The 19974-nt window shown below is 45.7% G+C and overlaps 4 protein-coding genes across 8 annotated transcripts; all 4 read right to left on the bottom strand.

Moving 5' to 3' along the window:
- Positions 1 to 561: 561 nt before the first annotated feature.
- On the bottom strand, positions 562 to 6549 carry LOC105416691 (histone-lysine N-methyltransferase PRDM9). 3 transcript variants are annotated; one of them, XM_029839382.1, is made up of 5 exons: positions 6462 to 6515; positions 6228 to 6299; positions 5694 to 6089; positions 4659 to 5620; positions 562 to 2041 (listed from the first exon to the last, which is right to left on the bottom strand). In XM_029839382.1, exons 3-5 carry the CDS (start codon positions 6073 to 6075, stop codon positions 1415 to 1417), a joined length of 1971 nt encoding a protein of 656 aa, XP_029695242.1. In that variant the 5' UTR covers positions 6076 to 6089; positions 6228 to 6299; positions 6462 to 6515; the 3' UTR covers positions 562 to 1414. The 3 variants fall into 3 exon arrangements, with proteins under 3 accessions (XP_029695242.1, XP_029695241.1, XP_029695243.1); XM_029839381.1 differs by having other exon boundaries at positions 6228 to 6549; XM_029839383.1 differs by having other exon boundaries at positions 4659 to 5617; positions 6228 to 6547.
- A 290-nt stretch (positions 6550 to 6839) lies between these two features.
- On the bottom strand, positions 6840 to 10112 carry znf576.2 (zinc finger protein 576, tandem duplicate 2). 2 transcript variants are annotated; one of them, XM_011605558.2, is made up of 5 exons: positions 9930 to 10112; positions 9085 to 9292; positions 8881 to 8996; positions 8587 to 8730; positions 6840 to 8494 (listed from the first exon to the last, which is right to left on the bottom strand). In XM_011605558.2, the coding sequence occupies exons 2-5, from the start codon at positions 9227 to 9229 to the stop codon at positions 7610 to 7612; spliced, it is 1290 nt and encodes a 429-aa protein (XP_011603860.2). In that variant the 5' UTR covers positions 9230 to 9292; positions 9930 to 10112; the 3' UTR covers positions 6840 to 7609. The 2 variants fall into 2 exon arrangements, with proteins under 2 accessions (XP_011603860.2, XP_011603858.2); XM_011605556.2 differs by having other exon boundaries at positions 9926 to 10110.
- Positions 10113 to 10962: 850 nt separating this feature from the next.
- Positions 10963 to 15520, bottom strand: znf576.1 (zinc finger protein 576, tandem duplicate 1). Of its 2 annotated transcripts, none has more exons than XM_029839379.1 (7): positions 13892 to 15520; positions 13547 to 13814; positions 13260 to 13439; positions 13094 to 13180; positions 12856 to 13018; positions 12564 to 12765; positions 10963 to 12484 (listed from the first exon to the last, which is right to left on the bottom strand). In XM_029839379.1, the coding sequence occupies exons 1-7, from the start codon at positions 15377 to 15379 to the stop codon at positions 11213 to 11215; spliced, it is 3660 nt and encodes a 1219-aa protein (XP_029695239.1). In that variant the 5' UTR covers positions 15380 to 15520; the 3' UTR covers positions 10963 to 11212. The 2 variants fall into 2 exon arrangements, with proteins under 2 accessions (XP_029695239.1, XP_029695238.1); XM_029839378.1 differs by having other exon boundaries at positions 13094 to 13183.
- Positions 15521 to 16228: 708 nt separating this feature from the next.
- Positions 16229 to 19649, bottom strand: LOC115250532 (zinc finger protein 501-like). Its single transcript, XM_029839388.1, has 4 exons — positions 18560 to 19649; positions 17789 to 18292; positions 17052 to 17338; positions 16229 to 16444 (listed from the first exon to the last, which is right to left on the bottom strand). Exons 1-4 carry the CDS (start codon positions 19008 to 19010, stop codon positions 16373 to 16375), a joined length of 1314 nt encoding a protein of 437 aa, XP_029695248.1. The 5' UTR covers positions 19011 to 19649; the 3' UTR covers positions 16229 to 16372.
- Between the last annotated feature and the right edge of the window lie 325 nt (positions 19650 to 19974).

Below are 19974 nucleotides of genomic sequence, written 5' to 3' on the forward strand. Positions count from 1 at the left end.
TGTTGCTGATGACTGTAACCTTCGCCCGTTTGTGACGTTTTCACAGGATGACAAAGGCAGGCCCCGCCTACCTCTGCCTCTGATTGGCTCATACACACGCTCGTCCCAATCTTAACCAATCACCGTCTCTTGTATTCAACCTCCCCAACAATTAGCTGCGAATCAGAGGCTACGCTCAGCCGGTCATACCCTCGTCATCTTACGTTAAAAATAATCCATTAAAGATTGGGAGAAATATTTCATTTTGTCCCAAAAATTTAAAGTTGTGAATAAAGCTTATTTAAAGTCATTGTTTTTCTGTTTTAAAAAGGGAGATCGTATTTCCGACCGTTTCTGACACCGTGACACGGGTAACGGCTATTTATTTACATTACTTTGTTAGTTTGTTTTTAAATTGATAATGACGTCATTCCCGAGGGGCAGCGATTAATTAAAATTATGATTAATGAACGCAAATAAAATCAATATAGACATAACAGGGGAGAGCTGACAATGTACCAAATGTTTGACATTTAATGTGCCCTTGTTATAGGTCCAGGTTATATTAAAGTCACATAAAACTGCAATTTCAAAAACACATTTATTTTTCTTTACAAACCGATTTATACGTAGTATATGTAAAACTCAAGTTGACAATGATGTCAACATTGGACCTTTCTGCTTGCTGCATTCTTTAGATATATTTGCAGGAATGGTAAAGTCTACATGACACATGCTAAAAGTTTCAAGTCTGCTGTTAATAATAATAATGTTCATTCACACACCAAGCCCAACATTTATATGACCGCCACATATAAACCAGTGAATAGAAAAGGTAGAAATTACAATCATTTTTATGCATATTTATAGTCAAAGCCATAAGCTTTTCCTAAAACGTGAATAAAACCGACAATATGAGGTTGGAACCTTCTGTTTAAAGAATAAACAAACACAGCATCTTATGCTTACAATGAGGCAAAATCTCTTTAAGGTGTATTATTGGAGTGTTTTTTAAACCCTTAATTACAGTTTATCAGGGTAGATATACTTAGACAGTTAAAATACATGAAAGATTTAACTATTCTACATTTAGAATACATCCAATATGTGCTAACAGGGTAACAAGCACGACGGGAAAAACAAAAGTGCTCTTCGCAGGATTTGGAATGTGGCCAGTCAAGTGGATTATTACTTTTTCTTTTGCCCTCATGGAAGGGCTTAAACCCACAACATCCATCTTATTAGATCTGGATGAGGAGGGAGGCTCCTTCTGAAACAGGGTTTTAAAGCGTGAAAATGTAACCCTCCCCTGATAGAATATGACAACAGCTGCATCCCCCATCCCTATTTTTGATGTCTTCTTTCCAAAAAAAAACAAAAAAAAAAACAAGGTCAGCATCAATAACAGGTTCTGAAAAGGATCCATTGCCTCCTTTCAAACACTCTCTTCAGTACATGTTTCTGTCTGGGCTGAACCCACTTCACCAGACACAAGACTGGCTTGTGATTCTCCAGAATCTCCCCGAGGCTCAAGTGCCGCCGGCTCACTTTTAACAGACTGAGGAGGCGTATTGCTCGGTGCCGGTGAAGCTGCTCTACACTTCATCGATAAATCCAGCGGCGCGTCGCCTACCTGATCGTGTTCAACCTTCGTTACGAAATTGAAAGGTGCCAAGAGCGGTATTTTGAAAGGGGTGGTCATGCCAGGCTGGACCTCCATAGCTGAAAGTGGGAGTCCGCCGCTCTGCCTTGGACAGACGGGAAGGAAGAGTAAAAGATTGACGCCCGACGGCTGATCCTGGTTGAGACTCAGCAGCTGTAAAGCATCTGTAGGGCCTGAATCAGGTGGCGCCCGCTCCGGTACAGAGCCTGGGCCATCAGTGGTAATACTATGTCTGCTAGCATTAGCAGTAGCGGTAGAGGTACTTGAAGATTCACTCGTAGTCGTATTGGTAGATGCAGCTGGCGGTGTGGCCGCTTTTGTCACGTTTGGCGAGTCCGATCTCGTCAACTTTGTCAGGGGTGAAAGATTCTTCTCGGCCGGACGCTTTTTGGGAGCCCTCTAAAAATATGAAGCACAAGAAGAACTGGTAAATGACAGAAAGTACACCGAGGTAAACAATGGACGGCGTGCACGTCAGCGAGTCAATGCTGAGCGCGGTTTCAGATTTTTGGCAAAGTTAGCACACTCAGGGGAGCTCAAACAACATCCGAGCGCTGACGCAGTAAAGGCGGTGGAATCTGAGCAGTGGGAGGCTCATTTTGGACTATTTTGTCAGATTTATTGCTCCAGTGATGACCGCCCAAAGAATCAGTCAAAAATCCTTTATTGAAATCAAATTTTTCTTTGCGAATACTGTCTGTGTGTCCTGCCGGGCTATCGGCTTTGTGTTCATCCCAAAAGGCTCCAAGTTTCATAAAGTATAAATAAACTGAGGCTATGATGTCATTATTAGGCAACATTTTCAGCCAGTGATGTGCACACCACTCTTGCTCATCCTGTCGCTGATCAGGAAATATTTTTTCAACCCCTTCAGCTTGTTTATCACCATATTCAGCAGCCTGGTAACACTGATAACAGATATAACAGCAGCCCGCACAGGTATTTAGCCTTTTATATAACAGAGCCACAACAGGGGATGCATAAAGCAATTATGCCAAGCAGATAAACTACCAACTTTGGCTGAAAGAGCTTAGAAACATATTCAATAATTCATTTTATTAAATGGTATCAAGTTATCTCCCTTATTTCAGCACCTGCCCAACTTGACCAGACAAGCCAACTTCATGGCCAGAAGGGCAAGCAGCATGCCTGAAGTGGAGTTGAATGAGGAGTTCACCAAGCTCTCAGACTGTTTAAGGAGATGTCTCGAGGAGAATGAAGACTACAAGGCTGCTGGCTGACATGGAGGAGGAGGCAGCCCTCGAAGAAAAGCAAGTGGGTGACATTGAGAGGACCGCCAAAGAAACTGAAACAAAAGTTGGAGAAGCGAAGAACGCTGTCCAAACAAATGTCAGCCTGGGAGCGATGGATACCTGTGTCATTAAAAGAAGAACTGAATAACAGAGTTAAAGAGCTGAAGGAAGCCAATAACAGGCTTCAACTGAGGAAAGCTGAATTTGTCCCTGCACGGAGGGCTGCAGAGCAAGGGCTTGCCACAGAAGCTTCAGGAGTCTGGAAAGCACTTCCCACACCAGCAAAACCAACTGTGAAGATTAAGGCAACCGCTCTACCAGTTTGCAGTGGCTGCAAGAGGGAATATCACAGATGAGGACTGGGAAAACCTGCAGAAGCAAGGAGAGCCATCTGGATCAGCTGAAGTCAAGAAAATTCAGCTCCTGGATAGTGTGGAGGACAGGACAGCAAAGGAGCTCAGGCTTTCAAGCTACACCACTGCTGAAGCTATTTTCAGAGTCGTAGAAAACAGATATGGAAACAAATCAACCATCGCCCTTGAAATGCTTGAGGAGCTGGAAAAGATGCCAAATGTAAGGGGAAACCAGCCAAGGAAAGTCATTGACCTTATACAGTCTGTGGAGAAGGCCCTGGCAGACCTCACAGAGCTGGGGAACTCTGGAGCCATGAGGAACCCACTTGTCATTAAATCTTTGGAAAGCAAGTTACCTGACTATGTAAAAAGAGACTGGTTAATGTTCATGGTCGATCCGAAGAATCGGGTCACTTCAGACAACCACTTCGACATGCTGCTGAAATTCCTAAAAAAAATCAGGAAGAAGTACTGGAGAGGCTCGAACAGCTAAGGATTGTAGAAAAAGTGTCAGACCATCCCGAAAGAAAATATGAGAAAAAATATGGCTCAACAAGAACCACAAAGAGAGGAGTACTGGAAGATGTTTGTGTTCTCTGTGGCACAAGAACAAGATTTTCTTCTGTAAGAAATTCAAAGGGGTGAAGCTACCTGAGAAAACTGCTTTGGAAAAACTGGGAGCATGCAGAAAATGCCTGGGACATCATGGTGATGAAGGATTTTGCAGAGAGACCTTCCTGTGCAGAAATAAAGACTGTAAAAAAGGAGGAGGCCCCTCAGACCACCATTACTTTCTCTGCCCAAAGGGAGAACTTAAAAGGGTCTCACTCCGCACTAAAGGGTACTGAGCTCAGGGAAAGACGAGCACTGAGGAACCAAAGAGAAGATGATTGACAAAGAGAAGACGATTTCAACACAGGGTTCCTCCCAAAGACGTCACCAGTATGAAAGAAACTCTGACTTGATGGAGATATTTGTGTTTGTTTAAATTGTTTGCTAAATTGTCCGTTTTTGTGTTAAAGGTTTTCAACCTAATCCTGCTACTAATGCTAATGGCAATGCAAGACAAACAATCTTGAAAATAAAATAAAGGTTGAGGTGAAACGGAAGAGTCCTCTGGGGGTTTATGGAACCAGGACATTTTCAAGTTGGGCAGGTGCTGAATTAGGGAGATAACTTGACAAATGGAAAGACTTATTTTTGTTAAAAACAAACTGAAACTTGGCATGCAGGTCCGTAACTGTTGGTTCGAACTAATGCCACGCCACACCCTCCTATTGACTTGGAACTGGGTGTGGTCAAACCCGTGACATTCTTAAGACACATTACAGCCAAGAGAATTAATCACGCGAGAAATTCTGCTGCACAGTTTAACACCACACTGCAATATCGTCCTGCTGCCTCACTCACCGTGGCCAGGGGGGTTTGTCCACACGTCTTTAGGTGGCTTTCGTAGTTCTGCTGGTGGGGGAAGCCGAGTCCACAGCTCTGACAAAGGCAGGGCGACTTTCCAGCATGTCCGCCCATGTGGGACATTAACAGTAAAGCCGAGCGGAAGCCTTTTCCACACTCGGCGCATTTCAAGACCCTCTGATGAGCCCCGGCGTGTTTCTTCAGCTCTTCTTTTTTGTCAAATCTCTCTCCACATTCTAAACACTTGATCTCATCTGTTTTGGGCTCCTGGTTGCCCCAGCAGCCCGTGTCCTTTTTGTGCTGCTCGAACTCCCCCTGACAGAGAAATTCTCTCAGACAGGCCACGCAGTGTATGCGCCCGGGCTCGCATTTGTGGCGGCGGTACAGCTGCGCCAAGCGGAAGTGGCAGTGGCATCGCAGACAGGTGTAAGGCAACAAACCGAGGTGGCTGAAGCTGTGCTTCAGGAGGGCAGTCTTCTTCGCGAAGGTCAAACTGCAATCTGTGCATTTGAAGAGGCGGCGGCACTTCTTCTGATGGCGCAGGAGGTCTTGCGTGGAGGGAAAACTGCGTCCACACGTCTCACATTTAACACACGGAGAGTACGTATGTAACTGCACATGGTTTTCACATGCTTTCAGAGAGGTAAACACGTGCTTGCATAGGTCACACTCATAAAACTCCTTCTCAAAATGCGTGCTGGACAGGTGTTCGTCCAGGTCTTCCTGAGACGTGAAGCCCGTCCGACAGACGCGGCACATGAGCTGATCCACCTTGGCCTCGGCGTGCGTGCGCAGGTGGACTCGGTAGTTGTCAATCTGGCAGAAGCGTTTTCCACATTCGGCACAGCAGTACGGACGCGCGCCAGTGTGCAGATTCATGTGCTCCTGGAGCTTGAATTGGGAAGGAAGCTGGAGGTCACAGACGCTACAGCGGTATTCCCACGGGTGACTTGAGTCTACTAGGAGAGAAAGAAAAACACAGTTGTGAAACTCATGTGATATGGTGTTTCTACGGTAAAGTCCACAGCATACCGCTGGACAGTCCCTCCTCATCGTCGTCGATCTCCTCTTCCTCACACGCATCTGACACCTCACTGTCGTCGGAGTCATCCTCCACCTCTGCATCGCCTCCATCACCTCCCTGTCCTGTGGCCGGAGCGGTTGTGTTTACTGTCCCAGCAGTGGACTCGCCCGTCTTCCCTTTAACCTGCTCATCTTGCGCACTTTTACAGGGTTTACAGCGCACCGCCGTGTCTTTGGACGCCTCTTTGGCAGCATCAGCATGTTGGACTTTCTGTTTTTGAGACGCTGAAATCGAGCGACTGCTCGTTTCTCTGCCAGACGAATTCCGAGGCACGATTTCGGGAAATCCCAACTCTGTCAGCTGGATATCGATGGTGTATTCAATCGACATGACTGCCGGCGGTGCTGGAAGCAGCAGCCATTAAACGATAAGACAGAAGAAGTGGGTTATTTAGCATTTAAGTTAGCTGAACCTGGTTTTAAAAACACACCGACTGATTTAGACTTAAGCAAATATTGTCAGGATTGTGCCTTTCCCCTTACCAGTCGTCGACTAAATCTGCAGTTGTGGTTGGATGTGTGGGAAGCTCGACATTCCCAACGCTGGGCGCTCACCTGGGCAGGACAAAGTGATGACAGAAGGCAAACACAATTAGCGTTGCTGTTCGCTTTCCACTCCAAAAACAAACGAGACGCCTACTCTGGGAGATTGTCTAAGATAAATATAGATACAGTGTTGAAACTCTGTCTTTAGAACTATAAGGTATCATTGCCAACCTAATTCATCGAAGCCTGGCGCACATTACCTACACAAAGCAAACAAGAGAAACAGGAAATAAGGGACGCGACGCTGTAACGGACTGGCCGCGGGGCTCGAGCGCCCCCTCTGGTCAGGAGTGGTATTACGGCCGCACTGGCGAGAGCGGCAACGGCGACTCCTTAACACTTAGTTAAAGCTCAGGTGGACCGTTAGGCAGTTCATGTAGCTTTTTTTTTTTTTTTTTTAAATAAATCGCCTAAACTGTATATGAAGCATGCAACCGATATCTCATTGTAAGCAAATAACAACAGCATGCAAATCTTTGTCAGCTGCACTTAAGCTCTGCAGTTTCACATTTCCTGTTTTTTGTCAAATGACAAACTAAGGACAAGTCATTTCAATGGCAGGCTCCCTTGGGAAAGCTTGTTTTATTACATGTCTGCAGTGTTCAGAAACACTGCCATGGGGAGAGAAACAATCAGATCAGTGAATAGCACATAATGTACAATTCTATACTGGAGTCTTAAGTGTTCAACTGGAGAAATGTCAAAGGAAAAAAAATATGCTGAGAATTTAGTATTCAAATAATTTTTTTCCTAGATGAGAAATACATAATTTTCAGCATGACATTTTGTTGTAATTTCTGGTTTTCTTTACTGGTATTTAAATTAAAAGAAAAATGTAAAAAAAAAAAAAACAAAGAACCAGAAGCTGCGCTTTACATTTGTTTGACTGTCTAAACATCCAAACATATATCTACCGTCTAATATGCTTAAAAAATATGTATGTAGATGATCTGCTTGGAAAAAACATAAAAGTACAATGAACCACAAAACAAGTTGAGCAACTCGTCATAAATTCACACACATTTCAAGCTTAAAAAAAGGAAAGGGGTTCATTTAAAAAGGTTAATCAAATGGTTTGTATTTTTTTTGGACAAAAGATGCAGAAGATGGATTTAACATCTGGTTAGTCAATTAAGGAAGTGTGTCTGTAACTTTAACCAAACAAATATCCAATAACTTGCTAAAATGTCATTTTTCACAAATATTTCAAACGGGTCTGCAACTATTACCTGGAGCATCATCACTCCATTAAAAAAAAAAAAAAAACCTCTCTAAAATCTTCAAAAACAATCATCTTTCTACAAGGTCCCGTGTCTCCATTATCTCTTGGCGCTCTCAGCCTTTTCCTCTGCGTGGCTTTTCTCGTGCGCCTTTAAGGTGCGCTCACGGCCGAAGCTCTTCCCGCAGGTCGAACAGGCGAAGCGGCCGACGGCGTGCACCCGGGACATGTGGGCCTCCAGCTGCTCCTGGCGGGTGAAGCTCTCCTCGCACTCTTCGCAGGGGTGAGCTTTCCTCGCAGGGTGCTTCTCCTTCTTATGCGCGCGCAGCTGGACGAGGGTGGAGAACACGAGGTCGCACTCGGTGCAGGAGTGCTGGCGGGACGCGGCGGGATCCGCCTTGGCCTTCTTCTCCTTCTCCTCATCTTGACTCTCCTCCTCCTCCTCGGGATTCTTCTTATTTTCAGCGTCTGACTTCGCGGCTGTTTTAGCGGGACGGCCGCGCTTCGCCCCGGCTGTTTTTCCCTTTTCCTCTGCTGGAGGAGCGACGGCCTTCGCCGCCTCCTCCTCGGGAGTTTCTACTTCCTCTTTCTTTCTCCGCTTTCCCTTTTTCTCAGCAGCAGCAGCAGCAGGAGCAGCAGGAGCAGCAGGAGCAGCAGGAGCTGCTGGTGCTGCTGCTGCTTGCTCCTCAGGTTTGGAAGGCCTTCCACGTTTTTTCAGATTCTGCACGCTGCCATCACACTGCTGACCATCGCTACACTTCTCCTGATGTGCCACCAGCTCTGTTTCCGTTTCAAATCCCTGACTGCACTTCTTACACTGCTGGGTCTTTGTAGCTTCATCCAGCTGTTCTGGGGTCTCTGCATCTTGGCGAGGATGCCGAGTCAGGCGATGAGTGCGCAGCAGTCCGACACTACGAAAGGTTTCATTGCAATCTTTACAAGCAAACTGTCTCTCTGGACACAACTGTCTTCTATGAGCTGTGAGCTGTGGAGATGAGAAAATTGTTTAAATTAGAATGCCCTTAAAGGTCCGTCTTGGCTTTAACGATGACAATAAATCCCATTACTTTTACTTACTTCAGAGAATGTTTTAAAGCTCTCTTTGCAGTGAACACACTTGAAGGGCTTGTCATCCTTACTGTGTGTTGGCTGATGCTGCGTCAGTTCCTCAGACGAGTGAAACGTACGATCACACACATAACACGTGAATAGCGTGTTCCCCTGAGAAGAAACATTTTTATTTTTTATTGACTTTACTAACCCAAGAAAAGACAAGGCAACTTTCTTACAAGGTTCCCGCATCATGCTGCAGCCACAGGTGTGTGTCAGCATATCTGAAGGAGAACCTAATGAAATGCAATCACTGTTTACCTGCTGAAGCTGTTGCTTATACTCCTCCCGATGACTCTTCTTCATATGCCTTTCCTTGGCTTTGGCACTGCAGAATGTGATAAAGCACTGGAAGCACTGCAGATTTTCGTGCTGGTCTGGAAGGACAGTGGGACATTGTGATGGCTGAGTCAAGTCAATGTTAACCTTTTAAACTAGTATGAACGTGGCGAATGTACTACTCACAGGGTTGGACAGTGGTTGCTGGGGGCCCATTAATATTGATAGGTTTGTATGGTTCTGCTGATTTTTCAGGGGGGGGCTCTGAAGGGGTATCCGGGAGTCCCCTTCCTAACACAATCTCCTCTATATTTAAAATCTCTGAGTCCATTCTGGTACAGCGCTACTGTATGGTCTCCAGAGGTTCACAGCTATCTTGAAATGAGTGTGAAGGCTGAAACACAGAAAATGTGAGCATGTTAGGAGCCAGGTGGTTGTGAGAGCCGCTAGCACACTGTTGAATACACTGAATCAAGAACAGCTAAATGATCGTAATCCCACAAATCATTTAAGTTTGTTCGTGGCGAGTGGGAAAGCGGGATGCTGAAAAAAGGCAACACACATTGCCCTAAATTGTTAACCCGTTAGCCACCCTGGCTTCAGCACAATATCACCGAAGTTTCTGTAAATCTGGCGGCCGCTAGCTAAGCTAACTAGCCTCATGGAAATCTAGTATTTGGCAATAATTAAGCTGATCTAAACGCCGTATTAAGTCCTTGGAATACCTTACTGCTATCGATAAAACCATAGTAGCTCTCGCTGAACAACTCGACACATGGCTAGCTTTGATTACAACTGAATGGCTTCCCAAATTTAAAATTGCTAAAGCTAACGTTAGCTTCATAGCGATTAGCGCCTTAGTAGCACTGGATGCCATTCAAAAGGAATAGCAGACTTTTCGTGCCTTTGCGCGCACGCCGACTGGATTTGCTGTCTGGCGGCTGCAGCTATCAGAGTTATGCGCAGATATATAGATTTGGTATACATTAGTTATTACGATTCGTAACTGAATAGACATTTACATTACCTACTGCCGCTTGTGAACGGTAGTTTGACTGAGAGTTGAGCATTGAGAAGTACAACGCATAGAATCACTTCCTGGTCTATGTTGATAACCGTTAGTAACGCTAAGATGGCTGCCAGGGGGTGTCAGTATTCGGTCATATTGAGACAGGTCTGTAAAAGATCCAATAAACGTCTAAAGTTGATCCTTGTGGGCGATTTAGAGCGATACGTTGCATCGCGACTGACACGGAAAGAGACGTCGCGGGAATAGAAGCGAACAAAAGTTCAACAGTGAGATATCAAAATAATGTCCATCAGGTATTTTAAAACAATACGATAAGCGCCAACGTGCGTTTTTAGACACGAGACATTTATTTTTTAAATGTTTTGAAAGACAAATCTATTTAGTCGAATTCTATAGTTTGTGTCACGTGACCGACGCGAACTTGTTCGATTTCTTTTTGAGTCGTTTAAATAAATAAAAGTTTTACATATTTATGTCCGTTCCAATATTTGGGTCTGCTTTTAAAAAATCTAGCTTATATTCGTTTTTACTACTTACCTCATTTGGGGCTTTTTATATTCGATTTTGGTCTTGCAGCTTTGCGACGTGAAGCAATATAGTAATAAATATATAATATAGTAATAAATGTATAATATAGGGATAAATGTATAGTATAGGAATAAATGTATAATATAGGAACAAATGTATAATATAGGGATAAATGTATAATTTAGTAATAAATGTATGATATAGGGATAAATGTATAGTATAGGAATAAATGTATAATATAGGAACAAATGTATAATATAGGGATAAATGTATAATTTAGTAATAAATGTATGATATAGGGATAAATGTATAATATAGGGATAAATGTATAATATAGGAATAAATGTATAATATAGGGATATGTACGTGTTAACTATTGGTAAATTTCAATTAAACATTCACAACAGCTGTATTTGTATTTTTTTCTAATATTTAAATAAAAACCAAGGCTAAAATGAGCTCATCTCATTAAATTATCTAAATGAGGTCAACTTAAAATAAATAGATTTTTTGCAAAAAATGCTAATTTATTGGCATTGCATTCCTGTGATCCTGTTTCCTTTTAAAGGTTGTTTCATTTTAACAATAGCTTAGGCCACAATACATAGACCTTTTTATCCTTTACAAGAAACAAACCAAATATTGCAATAATTCTACCAAAACAAACAGATAAAGAAGGAGTAAGGAGACATGAAACACTTTGATTCCTTGACTGTAGACAGCTAAAAGTATAAAATGTAAAAGCTCCAAGAGGAACTACCCTTTTCCCAAACTTTCTTGATTATGGAACTTCAAAAAGCAGTTACTGCTGCGTGAAATGCATAGAAACACACAGCACTTAAGGCAGAGCACACGAGATGTTCTCTGACAGTCTCTAAAACGACACCTGCCGCCCTCTCCCTCCCCCAGCTGCTCAGGCCAGTGCTCTAACCCGTCGTACCGCGTGGTTACATCTGGCAGAGGGCTTTCCTCAACCAGGTCGGGATTGGATTTTTCTCTTGTTGCGCGGGTGCTCTCCGTGAGGGGTTGGGAAGGGACAGAGTCTAGGGCGTCGGAGCCGCTGGAGAGGATCAAAGCCTTGGATACTTCTAATCTAAATGCCATGAGACTCAAAGGTGCAGAGGTCACAGTGTGGCCCTCCCTGTACAGGAGCCAGGAGTTGATCAGAGCCAGGTCGGTTAGATACCAGAGCACTGCTTGAGGCCAGCAAGCTGGAGCCGAGGCGGTGAGAGGGGTAGTGTACAGACTCTGAAGATCTCTGTTCAGATGCGCCGACATCTGGGCCTTCTCGAAGTCGTCGGTGAGCGACGCCACGTCCCTCTGGCTGCTCCCGACGGTAGAAAGTATAAAACCGCAGTCCGATCTCCGTAACATCAGCTTTCCGTCCGAACTCACAAACTCGTCTCCGATCTGTCCCCGGGCTCCTCCCACTCGGCCTGCACCGTGGACTCCGGCAAGTAGCAGACGCTCCAGCATGGCCGGGGTGGACAGTTCCTGCTTGCAAAGGAAGACCGTGCTGCCGCTGGGGACCATTTTCTCAACAGCATCTTCTTTGCTGGATGAACCCAATTTAATATCTAAATGTAACAGAAAACCGCCAAATCCCACCAATGTAGTACAACAAAGAGACGGCTTCTTGTGCGTTTTCCCAGTCAGAGGAAGTGGATACTGGTCAACAGCAAAATCCCCGTCTTGCCTCAGTGACCCGCACCCTGCTTTGAAACGGCGGAGTAAAGGCTGAACCTTCCAGAGGGGGTCAGTCTGTGTTTTGGAGCAATTCAGGTCATTTCCTGGGTCTCTTTGTAACTGCCCGGCTTTATGATGAGAAAGTGTCTTTTTGCCAGTTAAGAGAGTTTTGTGCTGAACGTTATGCAAGTCGCTTTCACTCCTAGCATCACATTGGACCTCCGGAGGTGGATACGCAAGCTTCAATATGCGAGAAAGCTCAAGGAAGCGCAGCAGCGGCATGGCTTCAGCAACCAGAGGCACTTTAGTCAGTTCCTCCCAGTAGAGCTTTGGACTCGGAAACTGAAAATAAAAACGGGAAGAACACACATTTATAGCAGTCTCCCATTTAGAAAATCCTTTCAGGCTGACAAGCGCTCACCTTTAGAGTTCCCATTGCGATGTGGATCCCAACAAACTGTGCAACCTCTCTGGCTGTTACAGGTTTAGGAATGTTGGATATTTTAACTGTGCAGTTGGCAATTTCCTCCCATGTTTCCTGACCAAAATATACAGAGAAGAAATCAATGGGCTCCCTTGTTGTGGTCTCTGCACTCGGGGTTTGCTGCTGGCTCGATGACAACCTGAGCAAAGAAATTTAAACGTAGGATGAGTATAAAAGGAGTGCAATTGGTTTTTAAGAAGAGCACGGAGGACATGGAGGTGAGGTATACTTTGCTGGCTCTGTTTGGTTCTTCTTGAAATAGGCCATCGCTTCTGCTTCAGAGTCGAGCTGAGGATCGGACAATTCCAAACATCCCACGTCCTCTTCGTCTGAACTCTGGACGAGGAAGTCCTGAAGCTCCGGAGGCTGTGGCCACATGGTTACTGCAGCATCTGAACCGAACAGACACAGAGAGGATTTTAAAGCGTGACCCCACGTTTTGAAGGGCTCTAGCGGCGTAAACAAACCTTCTTCTGCGATTCCGATGGGCCCCGGTTCTGGCAACGGTCCCCTCGCTGTGGTCTGGTAGTCTTCAGCAAAACAACTTCTTTCATCTGCTGTCGACCAGGACAACATTCACAACGAGTGTTTTTAATAAGCTTCCATAAATGCAGACCCACCACAATTACTCACCACTTGTTGCACAATGTTCTGTTTGCAGGAGATTAATGGATTTCTCCGTTCTGCTGCTGGTATGAGAAGGTCCCAGCAGAACCTCCCTCTCTTCCTCCTTCACTGGATAGAAGATACATGTGCTGGTGTGGAAGTCAGGGGTGAGAGGACAGTCCTGCCCCAAATCGACATGCTCCACGACTGCAAGCAAAGCCGAAAAAGAAGATTAAGCGACTAATGAAGTGTGTGAGCGGCGTGGCTGTGGGTCATCCAGGCTTAAGAGGACAGCCAGGTTTCTTGAACCTTACACGGGCTGGAGGTGTTCTCAACGCTGACTGGTTCAACATTCCACCGCATGCGTCTGCTCCCCGGGGCAGCCTGGACCTCATGTAACACAAGGGTCCTCTCCTCCTTCACCAGAACCGCATTTATGTCACGTGGATGCTGCGGGTGCAGGACCACGTCCTGACTCTTTAGAACGCTGGCTGCAGCCAGCTGTGCTTCCGACATGTTCTCCTCCACCTTAATCTCAAGGTTCACGATGCGTACTCCTTTCTCCGTAACACCGCTGGACACCTGAAACCAAATAAACGCTTGGCGTCTGCTCTTTTTGAACCATCACGTGCTATGTGCTAGTGCTATCGGTAGCTCACCTGTCTTGGTTTGCTTTTTGTTGTCATTGGGCTTTGGTCCTTGGATGTACGTGCTTGTCTGGATGTAGGGAGCTCCTCCAGCATGACGGCTGGAGACTGTTCTCGGCCGTGGTCGTCTCCACGTTCATTTAGTGCCTCCTCAACACCGGTGTTACGCGGTTTCAGTCCAAGGGCAACTGGCTCTTCACGGGATTCCTCTAACGCAGCGGGCACAGGGGGCAACGACGCGCTAGATTTATGGGCCTCAACCTCGGCGACGGGTCCGAGCTCTGAATTCTTTATGGCTGCCTCATTTTCATCGTTCATTTCTGAATCAGAAGCGATCGTGTGTTGTTCATAAACTACTTCACATTCCTGCTCTTCTTTCTCCGACTGTGTTGCATCGACAGCGCCTCCTTTCGTTGATGCTGCGACGGTCCGATGGCCCGTTCCTCCACCTTTCAGACCATCCCTATTAAGTTCTCTGTGTCTCGCTACCTTCTTGCTCTGGCCACAGATTTCTTCCTCCTCTTCTTTGATCTCCATTTGATGAGCAGAACATGTTTGCAGAGATACACTTTTTTCACTTTCGTCACTAACCAGGGTAGCACTCTTCCTCCCCCCGTCGCAGGTTCTGGTTGCTTTGGTTTGGCCACCCGGGACCACAGGAGATGGCAGGTCATCTTTTTCAGACTGCTCCCCAACTGTGACTAGATCCACCTCTAGCATTAAATCCTCCTTAACGTCTTCATCTGCAGTATCACAAACACCTTCTTCTGCTACTCGCTTGTTGCCAACAGCCATCGTTGGATCGTCGTTCCCAGAACTCTGAGTCGTCTCACAGTTTTGGTCCGAGGGTGGGCGGACTGTTGCTCCTAACTTACTTGCCCCCTTGTCTTCATCCATCATTGCAACATCTGAAGGAGGAACCGGTAAAGATGGGGAAGGGATCAAAGCTGGGAAGGAGACGCCCGGCTCTCTGTCCTCTAACGCCGCCTCTCCCAGCTCAGGCTCGGTATCCCAGCCTGTAGCAGTATTCATCACACCTATCACCATCCTGTCTCGCTTTGGAAGGTTGTAAAAGTCCGAGCTTGTGACGCCTTCAAAGATGTTCCCGTTCGTGTAAGTGAGACCAGGACTCTCCAGGACGTGGACAGTTCCCTTGTGCTTCTGTAGGGAAGCGACTTCGCTGAACCGCTCACCGCAGTCATGACACTCTAAGGCGCGGTTGGAAGAAGACGTTATGACTCCTTCCATCTCCACTTTTGAGGAGGCTTTCCGCTTCCTGGTGGTCTTTGTCTTGGAGGGCAGCGCTTCTGGTGGTGGACGCGGAACCTTCAGGGAGGACAACAACGAAAGAGCTTTCTGATTTTTTTTTGCGCCGTCCGCCCATTTTCTTGCCTTCAGCACTGACGTCCTTTCTGCTATCTGCTGCAGAGTGATCCATTCTGGCACCTGGGCTGTGTTGAGCTGATGTTTGGGACTGTTGAGCTGAGGCCTCGAGCGCATGTCCTGAGGCTTTTGAGGTGTCTAATTTATATACCCTCAGCTGGGGCTGTTTGTGACCTTTCAGCAGACGTAGAGCGTCTTGGGTTACATCTGCAGAAGCCGTCCTCATGTCTTCTGTTTCCTCCGCCCGTTTCTTCTTGCGCTTTCCCTCTTTTGCACTCTTGGGTGGAACCTTTTGCATTATTTTTGCTTTTTTTGTCTTTTTAAATTTAGGAGACTCGACAGGGGCGCGCTCCTCAATGTGCGTAGCACCCTCTGCGATGACTTCTTTTTGCCTTTTCATTTTATTTTTCCTCACATCTTTGATTTGTTGTGAATCATGGCTTGGCGGAGAGGATTTCTTTTTAGGAGTTGACACCAAATGTCTGGTGTTCTTGTTCCCTTTTCCCTTTCTTCCCCTCTTCTGTGATGCTCCTTTTTTCCCAGAGAGATTTGCCGTAGAGGTGTTGCCCATGATGGCATCCCCCTGCGATCGCTTGCGCTGCTGTGGCGACTTCTTCTCTCTGTTTTTCTTCTCTTTGCTCGGTGGACCGAATTTAACCACAAGGTGAGCCTTTTCTGTCCTTTGGCGTTTGGCTGGTTTGGCCTTAATTTGTAAATCATCCTTGTATATGGAACCAACCAGTTCCTGCATATACTCCTGAAAGAAGTACGCCCTTGATGGCTTTCTTTTCCGCACTTTTACTAGCTCTTGTGCTGACATTGTATTTAACAGTACTTGTGAGGCCTCCTTTGTTTCTACCTGTGCCACAAGCGATTCTTTAGCAGAGGGCTCCTCACTTTTAGGCAGGTCTTCCACCTGCTCCGTACTCACTTTCTTAACTGCTTCTTGATCATTCTTCTCTTGTGACCTGGCTCCATCCTGCGAGGGCTGAATATGATCTGGCTTTACCTTTTGCAGCTGTGATTCAGTCCCTTCTTTGGGATCTGCGTCGTGTTCATCTTGAGTTTGTGCAGCAGATGAACAAGTAGGAGGCTGCTGTTGCTCCAACTCTACTGTATGTGGACGTGATGGGCTGGACGGACCGGTCCGTTCTGCAGGAATCTTCTCCGGTTCCGATGAAGCTACAAAAACAGACAGCGGGATATCATGTTGTGGTTCGGTGTGGGATTGTTCACTTGGTATCACAGCAGGGGTGAGTTCTAATATGACGGTCTGCTCGAGGTTATCAGGAAACCTATCCGGCTGATTCGCACCGGTACCGGTCTGTTCGAGGATCTGAGGTACCACTCCTCTCTCTGTTTGTTCGGAATCAGCGAATGGCAGCTCTCCTGGAACCTCTCCTGGGAAACAGTTTTCCAACTGTCCATCCGGTGTGATGGGTTCAAGTATGATTGTTTGTTCCATTGGATCACAGGAGTTGGCTAAAGGTTCAGAATTGTTCAGTCCTATATTTCCCCCTGCTGTTATGCTGCACCCTACTTCTGCGAAAGGAGGGTTCAGCAGCTGTCCGTCTGGCGTGATGGGCTCCAGGATAATTGTTTGCTCCATTGGATCGCATGTGTTGTTTGACAGATCCAACTCATCCGTCTTAGATTCAGGCAGTTTCAGGCCCACAACATCCATCTGTGGTGGATTCAAATGTACTGGTTCCGCCAGTTGTGAGATCTGCTGCACTTCGAGTGGAGCAGCGTGAGGCGGCACCTGCCCTAAAATGACTACCTGATTCACCTTTTGAACATTACCCAAAGATTCGATGAGTCGGCAGATCTGTTCCGTGTCGATGTTGGCGTCCACTTTTTGCAGGGGTCCATTCGGTTCAACCTGTAGCAGTGCTGGTTCGGATATGGAGATCGGAGTGATGATGGGTGTGCTTTCCTTAAACTGCTGTCCGGTATGGATGGCTTTGCTGGTTCTGGCAGGCACCATGTTGTGTTTGGTTTTCATGTGGTGCAGCCGCGTCTTGGTGGTCTTGAAAGTGGCATTGCAGAGGAAACAAAGATACTTTATCACAACACCTAAAGGGCATAAAAGAGGAAAACCATGATTTATTTCCTGCAAGCATTTATAAACACAACATGCTGAAAATATTAGCTCTGTTTCAATCAGCAGTACCGTAAATTCCGCGCTATAAGTCGCTACTTTTTTTTCGTCCCACAGTTTGACCCCTGCAGCTTAAAGTTTTCTGAATTTGAGTGGATATTTCACCAGAGGGTGCTCAGGCAGTGCAAGAGTAAGACAGGTTGAAGAGATACAGTAATGCACGATAGTTTAATCGTGTCATGGATAACACGTGAAGAAATGCGTATGATCCAGATTTTAAGCTAAAGGCTAACAAGCAACAGCTGGTAGGCTTGTTATTTTTTTACCAAATGTGGCTTATATGTATATTTTTTCTTAAATTTTATGAAATTTGGGTGGTGCGGCTTACAGTCAGGTGTGCTCTATGGTGCGGAATTGGTTCTTACCGTCAGTATTCTTCAGTTTAGCCTTGCTGTTTTCCCCATTCTCCTCAGCTCCCTCCAGGTGTGACATGACATGTTTCTGCAGAGTTTTGGGCATGGTGAACCTCTGTCCACACTCCTTGCATATATACGGCTTCTCTCCCGTGTGCGTGCGGCGATGATACTTGAGCAATGTCATGGTTTTACAAAGTTTGCCACAGTCAGTGCAGGCGTAACCATCCGAGCCAAAATGACTCTTTTTATGAGACGTGAGCTCTGACGACTTGTTGAAGGCCTGGCCACAGATGGGACACTTGAAGGGCTTCTTCTCCACGTGGGCTTTCTGATGGGCCATGAGCTCGGTGGAGTTTGTGAAGTGGCGGTCGCAAACGTAACAGGCGAAAAGGGCGTTTCTGAGGATGCACTGCTCATACTCTGCCGGGTGGCTCGCCTTCAGGTGGCGCTCTTTGCTCTTATGATCGCTGAAGATTATGTGGCACTCGATGCACTGCAGGGAGAGCTGGGAGGCTACGGAACCAAAGAAGATGGGGAGATTTGCATGAAACTTACTAACATACTGTGAGAATACAAATACATGGAGAATGATAAAAGCTTACAAGAATGAAATTAATAAATCCTGAACAAAAAGACAGAGCTGCCCAATAAGCTGGAGTAATAATATTAGCAAAACTAACACATTTTTCCAGTGTTGCGTTATAACTTTCTAAAAATAAACTTACTTTTACATTTTATCTCCTAATCCATAGATGCTGTTTAGACAGGTGAAATACTCACTTGTCAAAGGGATACCTGCTGGTTTGGACATGTCCATCTTCAGGGGGTCCACCATGGCCTTCTTGGAAGGGACATACTTCCTTCGGTCACGTTTAGCCTGATTCTCCACCGTTGGTCCATCACGACCATCAGCATATTTATCCTCAATTGTGGCACTTGGCTTTAGATCAGAACCCAGTTCCTCCTTGTCAGTCTGGTCTGAAGGCTGGGTAGGTGGCCGACCATCACACTTGCTGGCAGTCTGCGTCCCCGCCACACCTCCGTGTGTTTCTGGCAGTGTCCCACCTCCATGTTGGGCCACAGCTGCTTCGGTCTCAGCAGCAGAGGGTGATTTGATCTCTTCTTGTTGTGCATCTGGTTCCTTGTGTGCGGACTCAGAGTCCAGCTCTTTTTCTGTAGTTGCTGTGGTCACAGGGCTCGGCTGGCTGTTTGACTGTCTTGGACTCTGCATTATTCCCTGCCTGCACCCTCCACAATGTTTCTATAGTCCTTTAAAAACCTGGCTGCACGCAAAAAGGCAAAATGCCTGCGTATTGCACAAGTACAACCGGTTATATAAAAATCACATCTTACTTGACGCGTTTAAAAGCGTATATTGTTTAAAAAGGCAAAAACGAACAACCGCTTTGTTATCTACTCGGCGACAGCTGGGAGACCAGAGAATCAATGGCTTCAAATCATTTGGATTACAAAAGAAGACCAAATGTCGGGGAGGGACACTTCAATATGACCCAAATATAACAGTTTAATTTGAAAGACTCTCCAAGTGCCGAAACGTGTTAAAAAATTTCATTTAGACGCTCAGTAGCTGTTACAAATTCATAGCCGTGTTAGCTCAAATTCATCGATTTGTGGTCAAAGACAATAAATCGGGGTATCTCCGGCCTAATATCGCGCAAAATATGCTCGCTATGAACACTAATTTCACGCCCATTCATCCCCGAGGACGCACTGATAGCTGGATGAGCACGGGAGGATGTAGAAGTAGATTTAAGGTTACCTAGGCTCTTCCATCTCATGCATTTCGTCGCTCCGCATAAACACAAAGCCTGTACGTCGGAGCGCCACCGACCATGACGTCACGCGTACCGACTGGCTCGTGTGCTCATGGGAGTTGTAGTTTGTTATGACAGTCCCGCGCACTGTTCCGTCTACGCCATTTAAACAATAAAAGCTTGTGCACAGTAAATAACAATTTATATTTAAAATAAAATACTTCCACATAAAATTAGTATTAAATACTAAAGAAATTCTTCAATGTTTTCAAAAAAAAGCAACTTATATTTACTATTATCTTATTCTGAAGCAACGGATATTATCGTTGGGGGATTTCTCTCCTGGGAATGTATTAATTTTGATTAATAGCTGAGAACATTAGTTTAAAATAGCCAGCAGGTGGCGGCGTTGCACCATAT

Source organism: Takifugu rubripes, chromosome 7 (assembly GCF_901000725.2).
Source record: "Takifugu rubripes chromosome 7, fTakRub1.2, whole genome shotgun sequence".
Lineage (NCBI taxonomy): Eukaryota > Metazoa > Chordata > Actinopteri > Tetraodontiformes > Tetraodontidae > Takifugu > Takifugu rubripes.